General features: G+C 37.1%; 1 protein-coding gene across 1 annotated transcript; it reads right to left on the bottom strand.

Annotated features, from left to right (window-relative positions):
- Window positions 1-3,340: 3,340 nt before the first annotated feature.
- Window positions 3,341-20,060, bottom strand: LOC143250231 (uncharacterized). The gene is made up of 5 exons (XM_076500708.1): window positions 19,959-20,060; window positions 9,702-9,825; window positions 7,495-7,640; window positions 5,163-5,292; window positions 3,341-3,783 (listed from the first exon to the last, which is right to left on the bottom strand). The coding sequence occupies exons 1-5, from the start codon at window positions 19,999-20,001 to the stop codon at window positions 3,537-3,539; spliced, it is 690 nt and encodes a 229-aa protein (XP_076356823.1). The 5' UTR covers window positions 20,002-20,060; the 3' UTR covers window positions 3,341-3,536.
- Between the last annotated feature and the right edge of the window lie 873 nt (window positions 20,061-20,933).

The following is a 20,933-nucleotide window of genomic DNA, read 5'->3' as shown; positions in this document are numbered from 1 at the left end:
TTTGCATCCATGTACAGGAGAGGAATGGGTTGCCATGAGGAAAGATCTTCAGACTGGCTGGGATTCTTACAGATAAGTGTAAGTAGCCCATCCAGCATTCCCGGTGGCAGACAGTTGTTAAAAAGTCCGACGAAGTAGGGTCCGACCACATGCCGCACATGGTGGTAAAATTCCACTGGCAGCTTATCTGGCCCAAGACATTTACCAAGCAGCATGGACCGAATGGCCAACCAACACTCACCCAGTGAGACTGGTTTCACCAGCTGTTCGTGAAAGGAAGGGTCGAGGGAGGGCAAAAACTGAGTAATGTCATCCCACAACCCCTCGTCCACGGGCGAGACCGAAAACAAATGGCGATAATAGTCGAGGCACTCGTCCAGAATGTCAGATGAAGAATGACTGTTTTCCAACACCAGGCTGGAGATGTGGCGGGTCTTAGCCTTCTCCCGTGCCTTGCCCAGTGGAACTCTGGTGACAGTACTGGGATCGAGCGACTCGATCAGACTAGAGACTAGAGACGCTCGCCACTCGGAACAGATTGGAATAATCCAAATCTATATCCTTACATAGTGTCTCAATGTTTGAGAGGACCCAGCGATCCGATGGTCCACCACGAAGCAAGGCAGCTAAGATGTCCTGCTTGCCCCCGGAAGGCCAGGCAGCGGGCCCTCAAAAGCCGTATGCCAGCTTGCCTCAGCAAGGAGGCACAGGCCTCCTTGAGACCCGCCCACCAAGACCCAGTGACAGACTCAACAGAACAGAGCCCCCGAACAAGGGCAAGCAAAGTGTCTCCAACCCCATTCTCAGAAAGGAGGGAGACGTTGAGCCTCCACACACCGGGGCCCTAAGAAACGGGGATAAAATCCCGGAGTGTGGTGAGAAACGCCCGATGGTCAGACATTGTAAACAAGACATCCCCAACCCGATGAACAGCAGCCCCGCTGAGGCTTTGCCTTAGGCCTGGTAGCCACAGAAGCAGACCCATGCAGTGCACACCAGACATCACAAAAAGCGAAACCTGACAGCACTGCACGCAGAGACCGCACACACTGATCACCAGAAAGAGGATCACCCCCCAATCTTGTCAAGGGGAGGATCCAAAATACAGTTGAAGTCGCCCCCAAAGACGATATTGGCCTGTGTGACCATGAACCTGTCCAAGCCAGAGAAGAAAGCATCTCGCTCCCTGGTTCCGATAGGCGCATAGACATTGACAAGCCAAATCTTATGACCCCCAGTGACAATGTCAACGTACACCACCCGCCCATCAGCATCGCTATGCGACGCGAGGATGGTCCCAAGAAAATGCGGATGGAAAAGGATCCCCACGCGAACGTGTAGTGCCAAACGACCAGAAGGCATGGACAGGGTAACGGGAATAAAACGAAAAATGGTCCCTTTGAGAGGCAAAATGGGTCTCCTGCAAGAATATCGCATCAACTGCAAAGCAGTTGAACAGGGAGAATGTGTAGAATTACTTAGCAGCGCTACGCATCCCCCGGATGTTCAGAGTAAGGCAGGAAAAACCTATCAACCAATCAGAGGGGAGGACTTAGTGATGCTGCTGCTTCGACAAAGTTGACGGAGGCAGGGGTGCGTGTGGCCTCTTGAGGTTGCCCGACCCCACCCCCTCCTCGCAGCAGCGGCCACCAATATCCGACCACCGCCGCTGCATGCAAGGGACATCTGGACTGAAGTCCGGCAACAGACGGGGCTGCAAGGCCCCTGCACCTCCCCATTGTCTTCACCCAAACCAGAGAGACAGGGAAAACTGGCGAAGTCCAACAAACTCATGAACGAGCTTTGTGACAACAGCTCGTCCAATGCCGGGGTTTGCACCTCGGAGAAAGGGGCCGGAACAACCACAAACCCCAGAGCCAGTTCCGAGGGTCCCTTGAAACCCCAACCTCAGCAGCTCCAGCAGTGGAAGCCAGGGGCTCCTCAGAGTCCCCGACCACCCCCACTGACCCATCCCAAACAGGAGGAGCAGGACCCTCCTCAGAGGGACCCACCCCACACAAACAGGGGGGACAGGGGGCACTGTCCCATACGCCGTCAACACGTCCTTAACAACGTCATGGGGCATCTCGAAAGGGGCCGACCGGAGGGTGATCCACTTAATGTTCTCCCCGACCGGCTCCACAGGCACACTTTTGTCCCCCAAGGGAAAGACTCCCTGGTCCAGCAAGCGACGGGCATGAGCGGCCGACGCCAGCATCGCCACGTAGCGCCCGCCGGCAAAATGCTGGACGCACTCGGTGTGGCTACCCCCAACAGCAGCGTTCAAGGCGTCTATAACCACCGAGGATAGCGTTACCGCGGGCACCACGAAGCAGATAGACCGCGGCCGAACAGAGTATGGCCATATGGCCGCAGCCATACCGACCTACACAATACAGGTCACACACACACGAAACGGCCGCGAAACAGCGCGGACACAACACAACACAGAGCTAAGTTACACTATAAGAGCTGGACACGTTACAGTACACGATAATAAACACAAAAAACATCCGAAACAGTCACGGCACCACAATGCATGGCAAAATCCTAACAGGCTTAGAAGTGGTGTACACTCTCACTTCAACAGGCAGGAGCACACCAAACTAAATGTCTGAAGTTTAAATAGGGCAAGCCTCATTTACAATGCTGAGTAACGATCTTCTAATTACGTGCACCTGGTGTGATACACCTGTGTGTGAATTGAACCATTTTATGTGGGTATAAATGTGGGGGTGTCCTAACTTTTTCCTCAGTCAGAATATGCATTTTTGTCGAATTACATTTTACAGAAGATTTTGAAAAGTCTTTTCTTCAGTTTTAATTGTTTAGTTATATTACTTTAATCTCTCATTAAATTAAAATTAAAATTACATATTCATTTATTCAAAATTGTTACATATATACACAGGCTTTCATAGGGTGTCCTAACTTTTTCACATGACTGTAACCTGAGCTCTTTCTTCCAGTTTACCCTTGAAGAAAAAAGGACCATTTTTCGAAAGCATTCAGGTTTGTTTGTTTTTTGTTGTTTCAGTAATTTTACTATATACTTTTGTTTATATATACTTGGTATTACAATACTGGGTTTCGGTCTCATTTTCAACATTCTAGCTCTTTGTCGAAATATTTTTGTGTATGATAATTATATTACTTAATTGTAGGTCATGATGAAAGACTGTCTCTTTTTGAAACAATTTACGAACATTGTTATTTGTCTCTACTTTGTGTAGTGATTTTGATCACTAAGGTTGTAATGGCTAATTGGACTGAAGGTAAGGCTGATGTACCAAAGTAAACATATATGGAAACGAAGGTTCTTTATTGTCAACACTTAATACACGTTCACGTAGTTCTCGTTTTGAAGTCTGAGACAAAAAAAAAAACATTAAACACACACAATGAGCTCTGTAATTGATAAACTGTAACTGTGGCATTCTGCACTTCGATAATAAAAGTAAAAACGTTTTAAACTTATAGCACAAAATATCACGTTGATTATTTTAGATTTTTGCTCAGTTTTAATCTACTGAAGATTAAGGGCTCTTAATATAGAATAAGAGACGAGACAATACAGATTTGGACCTGCTTCCTTTAGGTGCTGTGCCGGATGGGGGCAGTAAATCTACACATTGTTTGTTAAGGTGTTTGTATCCGCTACAGATAATTTCTGGAATTCGAGAGAAACCAATCCTCAGGAGCTCCAAAACAAACTCCACGCCTTCCACTCCACATTCGGCTTCAACTGTTTTTCGAACACACTCGAAAAGTCTTCGATACGTGCTATCACAAATAACATATATTATTTTTAAAGAGTAGGTACTCTGTGTTTTATGTAGTATTAATAAAGTCGGAAGTTAAAAATCTTTATAATTATTGTCACAAGAATCATAGCGATAACAATTCGAATACACAACTTTATTACTAGTAAAAGCTTGGCAAACTTGAATATATGAAATATAATTAATTATACTTATCATGAGACATCAGTGTTAAACCTATAACACCTTTTAAAATTATATTAATTATTCCATCCGTTAGGGACACCTAAAAATAATAGTAATTCGACCACATTAAGGCTCGGTATGGCCAGGTGGTTAGGGCGTTCGACTCGTAATATGATGGTCACGGGTTCAAATCTCCATCACACAAAAAATGCTCACTTTTTTAGCCGTAAGATCGTTATAATTTTACAGTCAATCTCATTATTCATTGGTAAAAGAATTGCTAAATTAGGGACGACTTGCGCAGATAGTCGTCGTGTGGCAGTGAAATACTAGAGGGAAGGCAGCTAGTCATCACCTCCAACTCTTGAGCTTCTCTTTTACCAATGAATAATAGGATTGACTGTAACATTATAACGCTTCTACGGGTGAAAGGTCAAACATGTTTCATGTGACAGAGATTTGAACCCGCGACCTTCAGATTAGAAATCAAGCGCCCTAATCAATGGCCATGCAGGGCCGCACTAATTATAATCATGCCTCGCCAGCTTGGAAGAAGTATTTACACCATAAAAGTGATATGAAATATATTTCGTTCTGACTTATAAAAATACAAAATGTATTTGTAGTTAAAACAGTATTTTATTTTAATATGAATATGTTGGAATAATAATTAACTCTGCCAGTGTGTACGAAGTATTATTACGAATAGATGTATATCTTAATATCACAAGGTACTGTTGCGACTTAAGTGAAGTTCAATTATTACATCTCTTTCGAACTTCACCTTTATATTTGTCGCAGAGACATGCAAAATGTTTATAGTCAAATTATCTTTATTGTCACATTACTTCTTTAATTCCAGGATTTCTAGAAAATTACAAAATAATTATAATCAAAACAAAATCTAGTCCACTTGTTTTAGGCATAGCTTCAGATAAGCCTTTATTATATACGGCCTATATTCTATAAAAGAGATATATTAGCACTGTAACTTGTGTACATTTTAGTTAGGGCTAAACATTACCTACTTAATATATCATTAAATAAACTTATAATGTTATTTTATGACCTAACGTTGGATCTTATTAAAAATTTTGATAAGCTTTTAATACGTTGTTGTATAAAACGTCTACTAACTTATATTTACACCAGTCTTTTGTTTACGTCCAGTACGTGTTTAAATTAAGTACTGTTTACTTCATTTAATAAACTCACCAACAAAAGATGGGGGCACGAGACTCATAACTTATCTCACCGAACTTGTCCAATCCAGCTTCCAAATCTCTCCAGCATGGTGTGAACTGGTTGAAAGCTTCATTGAGACAAGTGGATTTATTCAGGTAATCTAGGAACAGGCAAAAGAGAAAAAATAAGATTACAATAAATATTAAGTAATCAATTAGAACTGTAATCTCATGTAAAATAATCATCTCTGTCTCAAATTATTATTCAACTTTGGGTAACTAAATATCGTACACAATAAATTTTCTTCCTGGTATTTGAAAAGATAAAATTATGAAGTAAAAGTTATCAGGCAAAACTGAAAGATACAGTTAAGGAGAATCTGCCATCTTTGGAAAAATTACGTAACGTATGAAATTTGAATATGTTAACAACTCTTAAGGATTCGCTGTTTTCTATCTGCTTGCATTGCTAGTTCAGAACAGTTCAAATATTGAGAGAAAGAACTATGTCCAAACAAATTGCTACATGTGTATTTCTAAAAATTATAAAAATTGAAAATGGATTTCGGAATATCACATCTAAGATAATAAAAACTTCGTGTATTCATCAAAAATGGCAGTGTATTCAAACTATTAAGAGAGAGAAATAGATTCATACACGAAATTGTTACTTAGCAAATTCAAATATAGTACAAACACAGCCACCTCAGTATTAAATATTATTTGGACTATCACCGCATATTTGTTTTTTAGTTTTCTAACGCACAGCAAGCTTTCAGCTCAATTACCTGAACATTCTACAGGTGCGAGACCCCCTGCTTTTCGCTAGACAAAGAACTTAATACTTTCTTTTTTTATTGTTTACATAGATACGCAGTTTGTTTGCTTCTTTAGTTTCACACAAATCCACTAGAGGTCTATCTGCTCTAACCGCCCCAATTTTGAGGTGATAGGCTAAAGATAAATCAGGTATTAAAGACTAGCCACCCTCAACTCTTGGGTTACTTTATCAACCTATAGTGGAATTGACCGTCATATTAAAGCTCCTTCGCGACTGAAAGGGCAAGCATGTTCATCAACAGATTTCAATCCTACAATCCGCATATTGTAAGTCAAATGCCCTAATTATCGGGTCTTGCCAGGTCACTCAGACATAAAAGACTTTCTTTTCCTGAGCTCCTGCAGAAAAATGTTCTAAAATTACTTCTTTGATCTCCAATCTTTAGGCACGCATGTGAACCTACTTTTTCGTTGAAGAGAGATTTCAATTACACCCGTTAATCTTCGTCAGTTTAGCATTTAAATCCTACTTAGAATATCGATCACATATACGTTCTTTTCAAGCTAACATCAGAGAGTTTCCTTTTGATATTACTTATTCATTTAGTGCACGAGGTAGATAAAGGAGCCCTGGTAAGCATGGGGAAGGTGTTCGGTTCCAAACTCCGTACCCTGGTAAGCATGGTGAAGGTGTTCGGTTCCAAACTCCGTACCCTGGTAAGCATGGGGAAGGTGTTCGGTTCCAAACTCCGTACCCTGGTAAGCATGGGGAAGGTGTTCGGTTCCAAACTCCGTACCCTGGTAAGCATGGGGAAGGTGTTCGGTTCCAAACTCCGTACCCTGGTAAGCATGGGGAAGGTGTTCGGTTCCAAACTCCGTACCCTGGTAAGCATGGGGAAGGTGTTCGGTTCCAAACTCCGTACCCTGGTAAGCATGGGGAAGGTGTTCGGTTCCAAACTCCGTACCCTGGTAAGCATGGGGAAGGTGTTCGGTTCCAAACTCCGTACCTCCTATGTCACTCCACCATGTAGCTTTTAAGGATACATGCTTATTTTGGTAAAAATAGGTTCTGTAATTCGTCAGTTATAATCAGGTACAGCTCATCGGAGAGGCATAAAAGTCCCCGTATGATCAAATCCGAACGCTGACCCCTCCCCCTTATGTCACTTCCAGAGAGGAGAATGTGGAGGTGTATACCGAATTTGGTAACAAATCGGTCTAGCTGTTCACCAATGTAACTGTGTATTGGTTCGTTTCGCGCCACAATGTATGGAAATATAACATTTAGTTCATCTGATATCCATCAGATGGATACGTAAAGTTTACATTTTCTTGCCTTTATCTTTCATATATATGTATACTTTAACAGTCCTGATTTTCATCATAATCATCAATTCATAATATTATTACTCCGTCAAATAGATCTATAAAACTCACTTCTCCTGATCTCTGTTACATATATACATATATATACAATAATCCACCAGCTCCTCCTTCCAGTGTCTTTATTTATTTCGTATAGATACCTAAACTTCTTTGTCATAAAAGCTATATAAAATCGTATCTAAATACGACAAACTTACTTTCTCTGAGCTGGGTGCCACTCGAACAGTATTGATTAATTAATGAGTCGGATCCTTCTCCTACGAAATTGAGTAATTCACTTTGCATTGGCATCATGCAGGATTTCGTGTAGTTCAAAACGCACTCCTGGGCTTCAAAGATATATCTCATAGAAATATTAATATATGTTAAATTAAATCCATAACAGGCTTGACATTGAATAATCTTGTTTACATAGGTCCACACGACTGTTTCTTTAATCGAAATATTAAAATTTAAAAATAAACTAAGATAAAACTTCTTTACTTGAAATGAAGCAAACATAATGTTGAATTATAATGTTTACCATCATGGTATTAATTTATGTTAAAATGTCACGTACAAACTTTCCAGTTGATTGATATATTATTTAAATTTGTTTTATATTAAAGCCACATTGAGCTATCTGCTATGTCCACTGTTGGTTATGGTATAATGTACTTTAGCGTTGTGAGTTCGTAAACCTACCGTAGTCCAACCTGGGAACATTACATAAAGAGCAAATGAGCTACAAAATGTAAAGAAATACTAATAAGTTGTTATTAATACCACATCTTCATGCTCATGTTAGAAAGCTGCGTCTTTATTTTTATGTTCCTTTCAAAATAACTTCACAAAATTTTATCTAGGCTTTTTGTATTTTATTCAAGAAAATATCACACTTAAATAGAACCAAATTTGGAAACCAGTGTCTTGAATCGTGTTGTTTTCAGTGTGACTTCAGTCTGCTTTATTTTTATATCAGTTTTTAAGATAACGTTAGAAAGTTTATCTTACTTTTATGTTAATCTTTAATTCGATTAAAGAAACAGTTTTACTTCTATTTTCAAATGACGACAAAATGCTTTTTATCTGTTATTATGTTGTTTCCAAAGTAACAAGAGTAATATTAACCACACTGTTAGTGTACAAAGAAACGGCAGGTAATCGTAAGTTTGCGTTTTTGATTACTAACGAAATAACAATAGACTTTTTAATTTTGTTGCGTTTATCCAAGTCACAACAGAAAGCTTTTGTTTGGTTTTTGTGTCGTCTTCAAGAAACATAACATCAATCTCTTTTAATATCTCGTTGTTGTATTAAAGATAACAAAAAAAGGAGCTTCGTGGTTATTTTTGTCGTTTCATCAGAAATCATATGATGTTTGTATTTTTGTTTTAGTATTGTTTTTAAAGTAACGAAAGAAATATTTATTGTAATCTATATATTTCGGTGATGTTTTCAACAGCGAGTTTATTTTTTTTATCGTTAATGAAAGTTGATGTCGGTTGTCTACAATAATAAAATATTATATACTAATGCAATATAAAGAGGTTTAAGCGTAGAAATAGTACTTAATAAACACTTTGCTTTATACGCTCGCAGTAGTATTTTACATTAATAAGTAAAATTAATTATTTTAGGTTAGACACAAATAGTAAGCCTTACTTATCCGATATTAAAGGCCTTTAGTTAATAATTAAAACAAAACTAAAAATATGTCCCCACTACTTTTATGTTTTCAGTTTATTTAAATCGTTAATTGAAATTTATTATTTCTTGTAAGTTTTTGCACGATATTTAAAGAACCTTGATATAGTATAGATGTGTTTTAGGTGTTACATTTATAGAATTTTGGTGTGGTGCAACCTTTTTTATATGATATTTAAATAACTTTTATGTGGTATAAAACTGCTTTTCTATCCTTCCAATTTTTTTTTTAACGTTTCGAAGGATTACTTTCAATAAAAATATTTTACTTACTTTGATTGACGGGGTTAGTGTACCTCTTACAAACTTTGCTTTTCATACTCCAAGTTCTGTTAGGACAAGTAACAGCTACTTTGTAATACATACAGTAAATTTACCGAAACAGAGAACAAATCATCCCCGTCACCAGAACCAATATGATGAACACCTCTTGGTTTGAATTGAAAAATTTCGCTAAATAACAACATTCCTTCCAGAAACGGACTTTTACAGAAAAATGCATTATTTAAGTTTCTTGTTTTAGAAATTATATTTCTTCTAGCTAAATAAGTTATATATGCGACTGTAATTAATATCAGATTATCTACGTGGGCTTAGAAATTATCATTTCCATGGTTAAACGTTGTATATGTAGTTAGGGTCACTAAATATTTAGCTACACAGGTTAATTCACAAGTCGTTTTGTTGGCCTGATAAATATTTTTTCCACTGTACTTACGAGCATTGAATATCAAATTCTCTCTCAGTTTCCGGAACTCCATATTCTCGACTGAACACCAGAGTTGCCACACATATATCGAGCTCCCGCATGTGACATTCTTGGCAATGTGTCTGGTACAGACCTTGAAATAAGACTAGTGAATTTAAATCTAAACTATTTCTTCAAGCTAGTTCCTTCAATTTGACCTTCTAGTAGTAAATAATAACCATCCAGAAAAACAAATAGATTATTTTAGATTGGCCAAAAGTCACTCAAGAATCTGAATTAATTAATTATCGTTAAACATTATTTACGTTGAGATCTTGTTGCTCTTTGGTTTTGTGTTTCGTTTATCTTTTTTATTGTTATTAAAGTATAAACTAATAAAAATGCACAATTTGTTCGTTTAACATACAAAAATTCCTAGTAAATAACACAGAGAACTGTCGTTTTCTGGACGTTCAATAAACGTTTTGACTTGAAACAAAACCCAACAACAAATAGTCAGTTTTTGAACAAAATATAATCTGCTTTCGATACTTTCGTTTGTTAACTTAAAGTAATCCACATGAGACCGCAGTTAAGAATAGAGGTTACCTCAGTTATCTTTATTGATATATTTTAACTCAAAATAGATTAAGAGAATCGTGGGTAGGCTCATTATTAATTAGTTTGCAGTGAGAGTTTTCGACTTTTAGAGAAAGCGATATTTTTTGCAATGAGAAAGATATTCAAGTAAAGGCTAATATTGGTACAAGAACACTTGTAAATCGGTGATAGTGTAAATACTATTGTATAGACGCTACAAAACTGCTTGGCCCGACATGAACAAGTGGCTAAGACGCTCGACTTCTAATCCGAGGGTCGCAGGTTCGAATCCCCGTCGCACCAAACATGTTCGCCCTTTCAGCCGTGGGGATGTTATAATGTTACGATCAATCCCAAAATTCGTTAGTAAAAGAGTAGTCCAAAAGTTGGCGGTGGGTGGTGATCACTAGCTGGCTTTCCTCTCGTCTTAGACTGCTAAATTAGGGAGGCTAGGGCAAATAACCCTCGAGTAACTTTGCTCGAAATTCAAAACAAAAAACAAAACTGCTTCACTGAAGATCAATTTTAAATGCATTTTCGGATATAGAAGAAAACGTTTCAGATTCAGTTATAATTTGACAGCTATATTGATTCCATGCCAAAAAGAGGAACAACTATTTAATATTAATAAAAAAATGTTTAATGTTCGAACAATATGGCGGAATTTTTAGCGCCTGCCATTTTAAGAAAAATGTGTTCATCTGTTCCAACAAGAAGAAACGGGCAGCTTAGTTGTTTTTCTGCTTGGAGAACAAATTCAAAGTGCTAAATAAGTTCACTGTGAGCCTAAAACTTAGAAGTAAATGTGTTATAACTGACTTTATTCAATTTTCAAACATTTCTATATGATAAATTATTCTAGTTTGTTTTTTTTGTACCAAGTACATAAAACATTGCCTCAAGCCATTTTGGATTTTTTTAATTTAGACCAATTCTCTTCTTCAATGGTATTAGTTTGTTTAACTGATATTTTTAGTCGTTCGTAATTTTAAAGTGATGTAGTTGAAGGTTGAAGAAAGACAGCTAGTCAAAATCATCCACTTATACTCGAATAGAGGGATTTGAATGTCGTTCTTATAACGAACGAACACCAAGAGCAGAGGATGATGCTTTCTTTGGGAGGAAGAGGGTGTGAAACTTCGATCCACAGTTCGTTATTAAGCTATATTACAAGGTTAATGTTTTTGTATTATCAACCTCTGAGATTGGTTATACATTTACAACAAATAAAATCTTAAGGATGTAGAATAGCTCTATTGTATGAAATTAATCACATTCTTAAATAATATTAAAGATTATACTGTTTATCTAGATATTTCTAGAAACTGATATTGTTGTGTGGTTGGGAGGGATCTTACAGTAATTAGATGAGCGTGCCATTTGTGTGGTAAACAATCTCCAGAACTAAAGAAACGATTTGAGCCTTAACTAAAGAAAAAAAAAAAGATTGTTGTAGTGCGTGAGAGAGATTACTAGCTACTGAGTAATCAGTGCATGCTTTAGTCGGATTATTTTCCATAACTAATTAACCATTTTAGCTAGTTCATTGTGTTTCGAATTATAAACAAGCAAATTTTCTGTTAAACGTATTTTATTTGGGAAGCTTTGCCTATCGTTGAATGTTGATTTCGCTAACTCTGGTATTAAAAGAAATAAATATTTCTTGTTATCATTAAATGGAATAACTTTCCGTTATTAGTTTCACTGAATAATCCAAAAGAACCAACCAACAATATAAACCATCACAATAATACCAAAATGTCACTTTACATTTTCGTCAGGTTATATCACAATTGAGGAATGACAAAGTTCATGTGTGGAAAGAATTAAAAAATACGGCAATAAACGAAATTATTTGTCTTCCATCCACAAATGAGTAAGAACAAATGTCCCTATGACTTTCATAAATTCATTATTATCAAAGACTGTTTCTTTGAGCCAGCTCTATATGAACAGATGGTCTGAATCATCATCCACACACAAATAAGTCTATAAATAAGTATGGAAGACAGAGGCGAGGACGAATGAAGATGGTTAATAAAGGTAACAGAGCCTGGAAGACAGAGGCGAGGACGAATGAAGATGGTTAATAAAGGTAGCAGAGCCTGGAAGACAGAGGCGAGGACGAATGAAGATGGTTAATAAAGGTAACAGAGCCTGGAAGATAGAGGCCTGGACGAATGAAGATGGTTAATAAAGGAAACAGAGCCTGGAAGACAGAGGCCTGGACGAATGAAGATGGTTAATAAAGGTAACAGAGCCTGGAAGACAGAGGCCTGGACGAATGAAGATGCTTAATAAAGGTAAGAGAGTCTGGAAGACAGAGGCCTGGACGAATGAAGATGGTTAATAAAGGAAACAGAGCCTGGAAGACAGAGACCTGGACGAATGAAGATGGTTAATAAAGGTAACAGAGCCAGACGAGTGACTGATTCCTTCAACGGTACCTAGTGTTCAGAAATCTCCGCCTACAGTATTCAAAGAACGGTACAAATTGTGTCACATGATAAATGAACCGATCTTAAAAAGGTAAATGTTGAGAGTTCCAGTAATGAATAGTAATGAAACTGTGTGATGGGATCTGATAGGTGGCGCTTCACGTTTTTGCTATAATATTATACTATTACAAGTAGAAGCAATCACATAAGGAACTTATCCTGTTTGTGTTGCTCTGAAATTGAAAAATTGATCTTGCTTCTACAAAGTTGTTGTAAGTGTTACCATGTTAAGGATTCAATTCCTTAAAATTGGAATTACATCCAGAGGGCGCCTGAACGTAGTTTTTGATCATGTCCATCCCACAATATAATAAGCAAAATTTCACTACTATAGTATTATTCAAAATTAGTTTTAGAGAGCTGTTGTTTGGAATTAAGCACAAAGCTACATAATGGGCTATCGAAACCCGGTTTCTAGCATTGTACGTTTGAAGACACACCGCTCTGCCACTGGGGGACATTTAGAAAACACTATGATAACTACAGTCGTCATATTTATTGGAGAGAACAACTACAAATTCTTTTTAAGCTATGATGCTGCATTCACCATTGTGATTTGTTTCCAACATCCGTTTACGAAATACGAACTACGCCCAAAGACGTATTGACCAAAAAATACTATCCAGCGTCTTTCTGAGTCTGTGCCACACCATGTACATGCTACTGTAGCAAATACAGTAGTCCAACCCGATATTAGTTCGAAATTCTAAAAGATAGTCACTCAGTGTGTTATTACGTCAGAGAAAGGCAGAGTTTTATAAACTTGTGCTTTTACACGAACCGTGAACATGTACGTATTTAATCTTTATATAGAAATAAGTGTTTAATGCAGAAGCTAGGTCAATATATTTGTGTCAGCTGAATTTAAGGGAAGAAGGTTTTATTAAGGAAGTGTTTTCTTTGTTTTTTGTTAGGTTATGTTTGAGTTCATAAAAAAAGGAGCGGATAATAAGGGGAAATTTGGGGACAGTAGCAGGTAGCGAGAAATTGTTGTTTAGAAATTTGCGAGTAATATTTATTTGAAAGTCAATTAGAAAGACATTGTTTAACTAGTGTCTGTACAAAAGTATAATGTTTGTTTGCTTTTTAATTTTGCGCAAAGCTACACGAAGGCACTCTGCGCTAGCCGTCTCTAATTTAGTAGTGTAAGACTATAGGGAAGACAACCAGTCATCACCACCCACTGCCAACTCTTGGGCGACTCTTTTATCAACGAATCGTGGGATTGAGCGCAACATTATACCGTCCCCACGGCTGAAAGAGCGAGCGTGTTTGGTATGGCGGGGATTCGAAGCCGCGACCCTCAGATTACGCGTCGAGTGCCTTAACCATCTGCCCATGCGGATCCAAAGTTTAATATCTCGTTGTAAAATACGATAATTCGAGAAAATATTTCAAAAATGTGTCAAATAGTGACAAAACTAGCTTTAGTATGAAGTTGGAGACAAAGCCGTTAAAATTAATATAAAAATCTGTAAAAGTATTTTTTTTACAATAAACGGAGGTAGAAACATTTTTAACTTCTTTGGTAAAACTGATGTCTCGGAAAAGTGAAGATTCATTTTCTTGGAGTTTGAATGTGAAATTGATGTTGTGATATTGAGAATTAATGTAAGAAAGGAATTTAGAAACGTAAGTAGACTGTCTAAACAACGTAATTAGACTGTCTAAGCAACGTAATTAGACTGTCTAAGCAACGTAACTAGACTGTCTAAACAACGTAACTAGACTGTCTAAGCAACGTAGTTGGACTGTCTAAACAACGTAACTAGACTGTCCAAACAAAGTAACTAGACTGTCTGAACAACGTAACTAGACTGTCTAAGCAACGTAACTAGACTGTCTGAACAACGTAACTAGACTGTCTAAACAACGTAACTAGACTGTCTGACAATGTAATTAGACTGTCTAAACAACGTAACTAAGCTGTCTAAACAACGTAAATAGACTGTCTAAACAACGTAACTAGACTGTTTAAACAACGTAATTACACTGTCTAAACAACGTGACTAGACTGTCTAAACAACGTAACTAGACTGTCTAAACAACGTAATTAGACTGTCTAAACAACGTAACTAGACTGTCTAAGGAACGTAACTAGACAGTCTAAACAACGTAACTAGACTGTCTGAACAACGTAACTATACTGTCTAAGCAACGTAATTAGACTGTCTGAACAACGTAACTAGACTGTCTAAACAACGTAACTAGACTGTCTGACAATGTAATTAGACTGTCTAAACAACGTAAATAGACTGTCTAAACAACGTAACTAGACTGTTTAAACAACGTAATTACACTGTCTAAACAACGTGACTAGACTGTCTAAACAACGTAACTAGACTGTCTAAACAACGTAACTAGACTGTCTAAGGAACGTAACTAGACTGTCTAAGCAACGTAACTTGACTGTCTGAACAACGTAACTAGACAGTCTAAACAACGTAACTAGACTGTCTGAACAACGTAACTATACTGTCTAAGCAACGTAATTAGACTGTCTAAACAACGTAACTAGACTGTCTAAACAACGTAACTAGACTGTCTGAGCAACGTAATTAGACTGTCTCAACAACGTAACTAGACTGTCTAAACAACGTAATTAGACTGTCTAAGCAACGTAACTAGACTGTCTAAACAACGTAATTAGACTGTCTAAGCAACGTAATTAGACCGTCTAAGCAACGTAGTTGGACTGTCTAAGCAACGTAACTAGACTGTCTGACAATGTAATTAGACCGTCTAAACAACGTAACTAAGCTGTCTAAACAACGTAACTAGACTGTCTGACAATGTAATTAGACTGTCTAAACAACGTAAATAGACTGTCTAAACAACGTAACTAGACTGTTTAAACAACGTAATTACACTGTCTAAACAACGTGACTAGACTGTCTAAACAACGTAACTAGACTGTCTAAACAACGTAACTAGACTGTCTAAGGAACGTAACTAGACTGTCTAAGCAACGTAACTTGACTGTCTGAACAACGTAACTAGACAGTCTAAACAACGTAACTAGACTGTCTGAACAACGTAACTATACTGTCTAAGCAACGTAATTAGACTGTCTAAACAACGTAACTAGACTGTCTAAACAACGTAACTAGACTGTCTGAGCAACGTAATTAGACTGTCTCAACAACGTAACTAGACTGTCTAAACAACGTAATTAGACTGTCTAAGCAACGTAATTAGACCGTCTAAGCAACGTAGTTGGACTGTCTAAACAACGTAACTAGACTGTCCAAACAACGTAACTAGACTGTCTGAACAACGTAACTAGACTGTCTGGGCAACGTAACTAGACTGTCTAAGCAACGTAGTTGGACTGTCTAAACAACGTAACTAGACTGTCTGACAATGTAATTAGACTGTCTAAACAACGTAACTAGGCTGTCTAAACAACGTAATTAGACTGTCTAAACAACGTAACTAGACTGTCTGACAATGTAATTAGACTGTCTAAGCAACGTAATTAGACTGTCTAAACAACGTAACTAGACTGTCTAAACAACGTAACTAGACTGTCTGACAATGTAATTAGACTGTCTAAACAACGTAACTAGGCTGTCTAAACAACGTAGTTAGACTGTCTAAACAACGTAACTAGACTGTCTAAACAACGTAACTAGACTGTCTAAACAACGTAACTAGATTGTCTGACAACGTAATTAGACTGTCTAAACAACGTAACTAGGCTGTCTAAACAACGTAACTAGACTGCCTAAACAACGTAATTAGACTGTCTAAACAACGTAACTAGACTGCCTAAACAACGTAACTAGACTGTCTAAACAACGTAACTAGACTGTCCAAACAACGTAACTAGACTGTCTGAACAACGTAACTAGACTGTCTAAGCAACGTAATTAGACTGTCTAAACAACGTAATTAGACTGTCTAAACAACGTAACTAGGCTGTCTAAACAACGTAACTAGACTGTCTGGGCAACGTAACTAGACTGTCTAAGCAACGTAGTTGGACTGTCTAAACAACGTAACTAGACTGTCCAAACAACGTAACTAGACTGTCTGAACAACGTAACTAGACTGTCTAAGCAACGTAATTAGACTGTCTAAACAACGTAACTAGACTGTCTAAACAACGTAACTAGACTGTCTGACAATGTAATTAGACTGTCTAAACAACGTAACTAGGCTGTCTAAACAACGTAATTAGACTGTCTAAACAACGTAACTAGACTGTCTAAACAACGTAACTAGACTGTCTAAACAACGTAACTAGATTGTCTGACAACGTAACTAGACTGTCTAAACAACATAACTAGACTGTCTAACCAACGTAATTAGACTGTCTAAACAACGTAACTGGACTGTCTAAGCAACGTAATTAGACTGTCTAAACAACGTAACTAGACTGTCTGAACAACGTAACTAGACTGTCTAAACAACGTAACTATACTGTCTAAACAGCAAGAAAATGTTATCGCTGTAACATTTGTACAAGATAGATTTGAATTAACGTGGGCAGTTTTTTTAGCCAGTTGCAAAGAAAACTATTGGCTATCGTTGGGCTCAGCAAAGATTCAATGGCGATTCCACTTATCTGGCTATGAATGATGTTATTAAAAACGAAATGTAGGGAGTGTAAGACCCTCCAACAACTGTTTAAGGTGAAACTGAGATACTGCTTAATGTCAGTTAGAAAGAAGAAGTCTACGATTAAATTCAAAGTTTCATCAAAATTAGTATATAAAGATTCAACATCAAAAACTGACCATAACATGTTAATCGATAGCTGACAGTAAATTTCCTCAAAGTGAGGAACTGAGGACAGGAGCGATAACTTTCAATAGGTTTCAATTGCGGGAGCCTACAGCTGAGAGAATAGGGCATAGAAAATAACCAATTTTATGCACTTTAGGTAGGCCATAAAAATATTGAGTTTAGTGCTACTTGGAGCAATCTAGTGAAAAGTCGTTTTAGAGATAACATTTTGATTTTTAATGGTTTTGAAGAAACGTACAATCTCCTCTCGGGAAGAGCAACTGTGTGTCTAGTTTTTTTAATGTACAAGGGTCACTAAACTGGTGGTTTAGTTTATCAACAGAGTAAGGTTTGTTTGTTTTTCATAATGATAACACCAATATCTTTGTCTGGTTTAGTGATAATAACATCTTTGTTCTCGGACAGAATAAAGAGTGTGTAGTTTATCATCATTTAATGAAGAGGTTGGATGATGAGAATCATATGAGAGTGGAGTTTCTACAAGAACGTGCGCTGTGTTGTTGTTCGGGTTAGTGAATAACAGAAAGACAGTAAGGGTTCTCTAAGCCTTTCTATAATTATAAATATGATTAGCATAGTTGAGTTTCAAAGTTGAAATGTTTAAAATTAAGGCCTTTCATTAGATATTGTTAACAGACACCAACAGGTTGAAGATAACTCAAATGAAATATGACTTTATCAGAACTAAAACCTGGCTAAACAAAACACCACTTGAAATTTAGTCTGTGAATATTTAGGAATATCAAATAAAACCAGTTGTCCATTACATAAACCCAGCCACTCATCTATTTGTTCACATGTTCACAGGCATACCACTATGCCACTAAAGAGAAGTTATGACGCTAGAAAATAGTTTATTGTGTAGCTTTGTGTTTAATTCCAAACCAATAACATCTATCGTTATTACGGGATATTCAGACCTAGAACATTGCATTAAAGAAAGTGTAATAAAATACTCTTATTATTAACGACTTACAAACCTCTCTTGATTTAAACTTTTGTAAATTTTTACACTTAAAACTCAGTTGTTTGTTAAGAATAGTTATAGTTGTCTCAGGCATCTTGTAATTCATGATGCATTCGAAATATATTCTGTAATCTGTTTTCCTTCTGTTTATCATTTTACTAAATATGTAAGTTTGTTTTTGAATTTCGCGCAATTTAGCAGCTAGTCATCACCATCCACCGCCAATTCTTGGGCTACTTTTTTTACCAACGAATACTGAGATTAACTCAAACCTTATAACGCCCCCACGGCTGAAATGGCGAGCATATTTGGTGTGACGGGGATTTGAACTTGCGACCCTCAGATTACGAGTCGAGTGCCTTAACCACCTGGCCATGCCGGACCCGAATATATGAGTAAATTATTGATTAATGATAATATAGCATCAGTTAACAAATATCATGGTAAAATTACTTTGAAATTTCGCTGCATTACAAAACAATAAAACCTTCTGTAAATGCGTGTGTGTTTGTTTTCTTATAGCAAACCTACTTCGGGCTATCTTCCGAGTCGACCGAAGGGAATCGAACCCTTCATTCCTTCTGTAAATGCGTGTGTGTTTGTTTTCTTATAGCAAACCTACTTCGGGCTATCTTCCGAGTCGACCGAAGGGAATCGAACCCTTCATTCCTTCTGCAAATACAACGATTTGAATTTTGTCGAGGGTCTTCATCCTTATTATTATTCTTCATTTTTACCAATTGGGAATCCGAATTTAATATATTTAACATTGCGCAAAGGTTTACAGCTGTATTTGTAAATGAAGTGCATTGGACAGGAAACATTCTTATAGCAAACCTACTTCGGGCTATCTTCCGAGTCGACCGAAGGGAATCGAACCCTTCATTCCTTCTGCAAATACAACGATTTGAATTTTGTCGAGGGTCTTCATCCTTATTATTATTCTTCATTTTTACCAATTGGGAATCCGAATTTAATATATTTAACATTGCGCAAAGGTTTACAGCTGTATTTGTAAATGAAGTGCATTGGACAGGAAATCGTTGTTTTAACCCTAAGCTACACATTGGGCTGCTATTTGCGCTATGTTCAGTGTGGGAAACGAATATAGATTTTTTTTTAGCATCTTGTATAAATCCTTATACTTACTGCTTACTCGTAAATTAGATGTATTTTCAGAGCAATAGCCTCACGTTTTATTACGTTGTAGCCAGTAAAAGTGTGCTATCCCTATTATTTTTATATTGTACATATGTTTCAGGAGCATATATGAGTTATAGCACTTTATGCAAATAATGTTATTATAAAAGAACTTGCTAAACGATTTTGTCTTTTGGATACATAAACTGAGGAAGTGTGCGATATGAGCAATGAAAAGAACAGCCTCGTTTTCGTTTCTAGAAATTACGAGTAACCTAATAAATTAATTAGTTCTCACACTCCCATTAGAACATTGAAATAACAACTTACCAATTATCAGCAGTATTAGGAAGATGAGAAAAAACCTACCCATGACGGATTCTTTATCTATCAAAACTATAACTACATTAACCGTTCCTGTGGTTGCTTTATAAACATCACTGGTTCATTTAACAACCTTCTTTATCCCTGCCACAAAACTGGTTTCTGTGTTACGACATCAAACATGCGGAAATATTACTTGAGTCATTTTGATGGTCTTCTAGTATTTTTCCTGCTAAAGACTGTTATCGCTCTAACTCAAATAAGCTGTATATATTTATTTTTGGTTACTTCGTTACTTGTTTGTTTTTTGTGCACCTCTTTATTCTTATAAGTCTTTAGACTTTGCAAAACTGGGGGAGATTACTTCGAGATTTCTTACTTCCCTCCAGAGGACGTGGTTGTCTGTATCCATGCTTTTATTTCAAGATTGGTTTCGTTACCCCCAGAACAACTTTGATTGGCTTTGTTGTCATCCAAATAATGATTGAAGTAAAAATATGGTGTTTTTTTTTTCCAACAAGTGCTATAAATCGTTAGGACTGATCTGCCGCTATCAAGAACTTCAAGTTTACCTATCTTAGCAATTCATTTTATTATCGACAATATCTCGAACCAATAAATTGATTTATTGTACAACAAACAGATTTTTATACGACAATTTCCACCAACCAGGTGATTTTTAATGTACGAAAAGTTGTTTACAGTCTCACATTGTTCGATTTTTGTTATTTGTCCTTGGTTAAGACTGAGAAATGTATGCAGCTAGAAATTCTTTCAAGCAAGGAAGCCGAATATAGAAAAATATTTATTATCACAGTTTGTGTTGTTCGGTACTATCTGTTGTATTTTAACTTATGGTTTAAGGTTTGAGATAAGAGCTTGCTGACGTCATTTTTATAGGTATACCACATTTATCTTCATAAGGTAACCTTCCAATCCACATGTCACTGTACATGATATGCCTATTAATTTTGCATAATT

The sequence above is a fragment of the Tachypleus tridentatus genome, chromosome 5 (genome assembly GCF_004210375.1).
Source record: "Tachypleus tridentatus isolate NWPU-2018 chromosome 5, ASM421037v1, whole genome shotgun sequence".
In the NCBI taxonomy this organism is placed as follows: Eukaryota; Metazoa; Arthropoda; class Merostomata; order Xiphosura; family Limulidae; genus Tachypleus; species Tachypleus tridentatus.
This window is presented reverse-complemented; position numbering and strand designations above follow the sequence as displayed.

Coding starts and splice junctions, on each gene's coding strand:
- LOC143250231 (XM_076500708.1), bottom strand. CDS start 20,001: ATGGGTAGGTTTTTTCTCATCTTCCTAATACTGCTGATAATTG. Junction 5,293..7,494: donor TGGCACCCAGCTCAGAGAAA/GTAAGTTTGTCG, acceptor GCCTGTTCCTAG/ATTACCTGAATAAATCCACT. Junction 3,784..5,162: donor CGTGCCCCCATCTTTTGTTG/GTGAGTTTATTA, acceptor TATTTGTGATAG/CACGTATCGAAGACTTTTCG.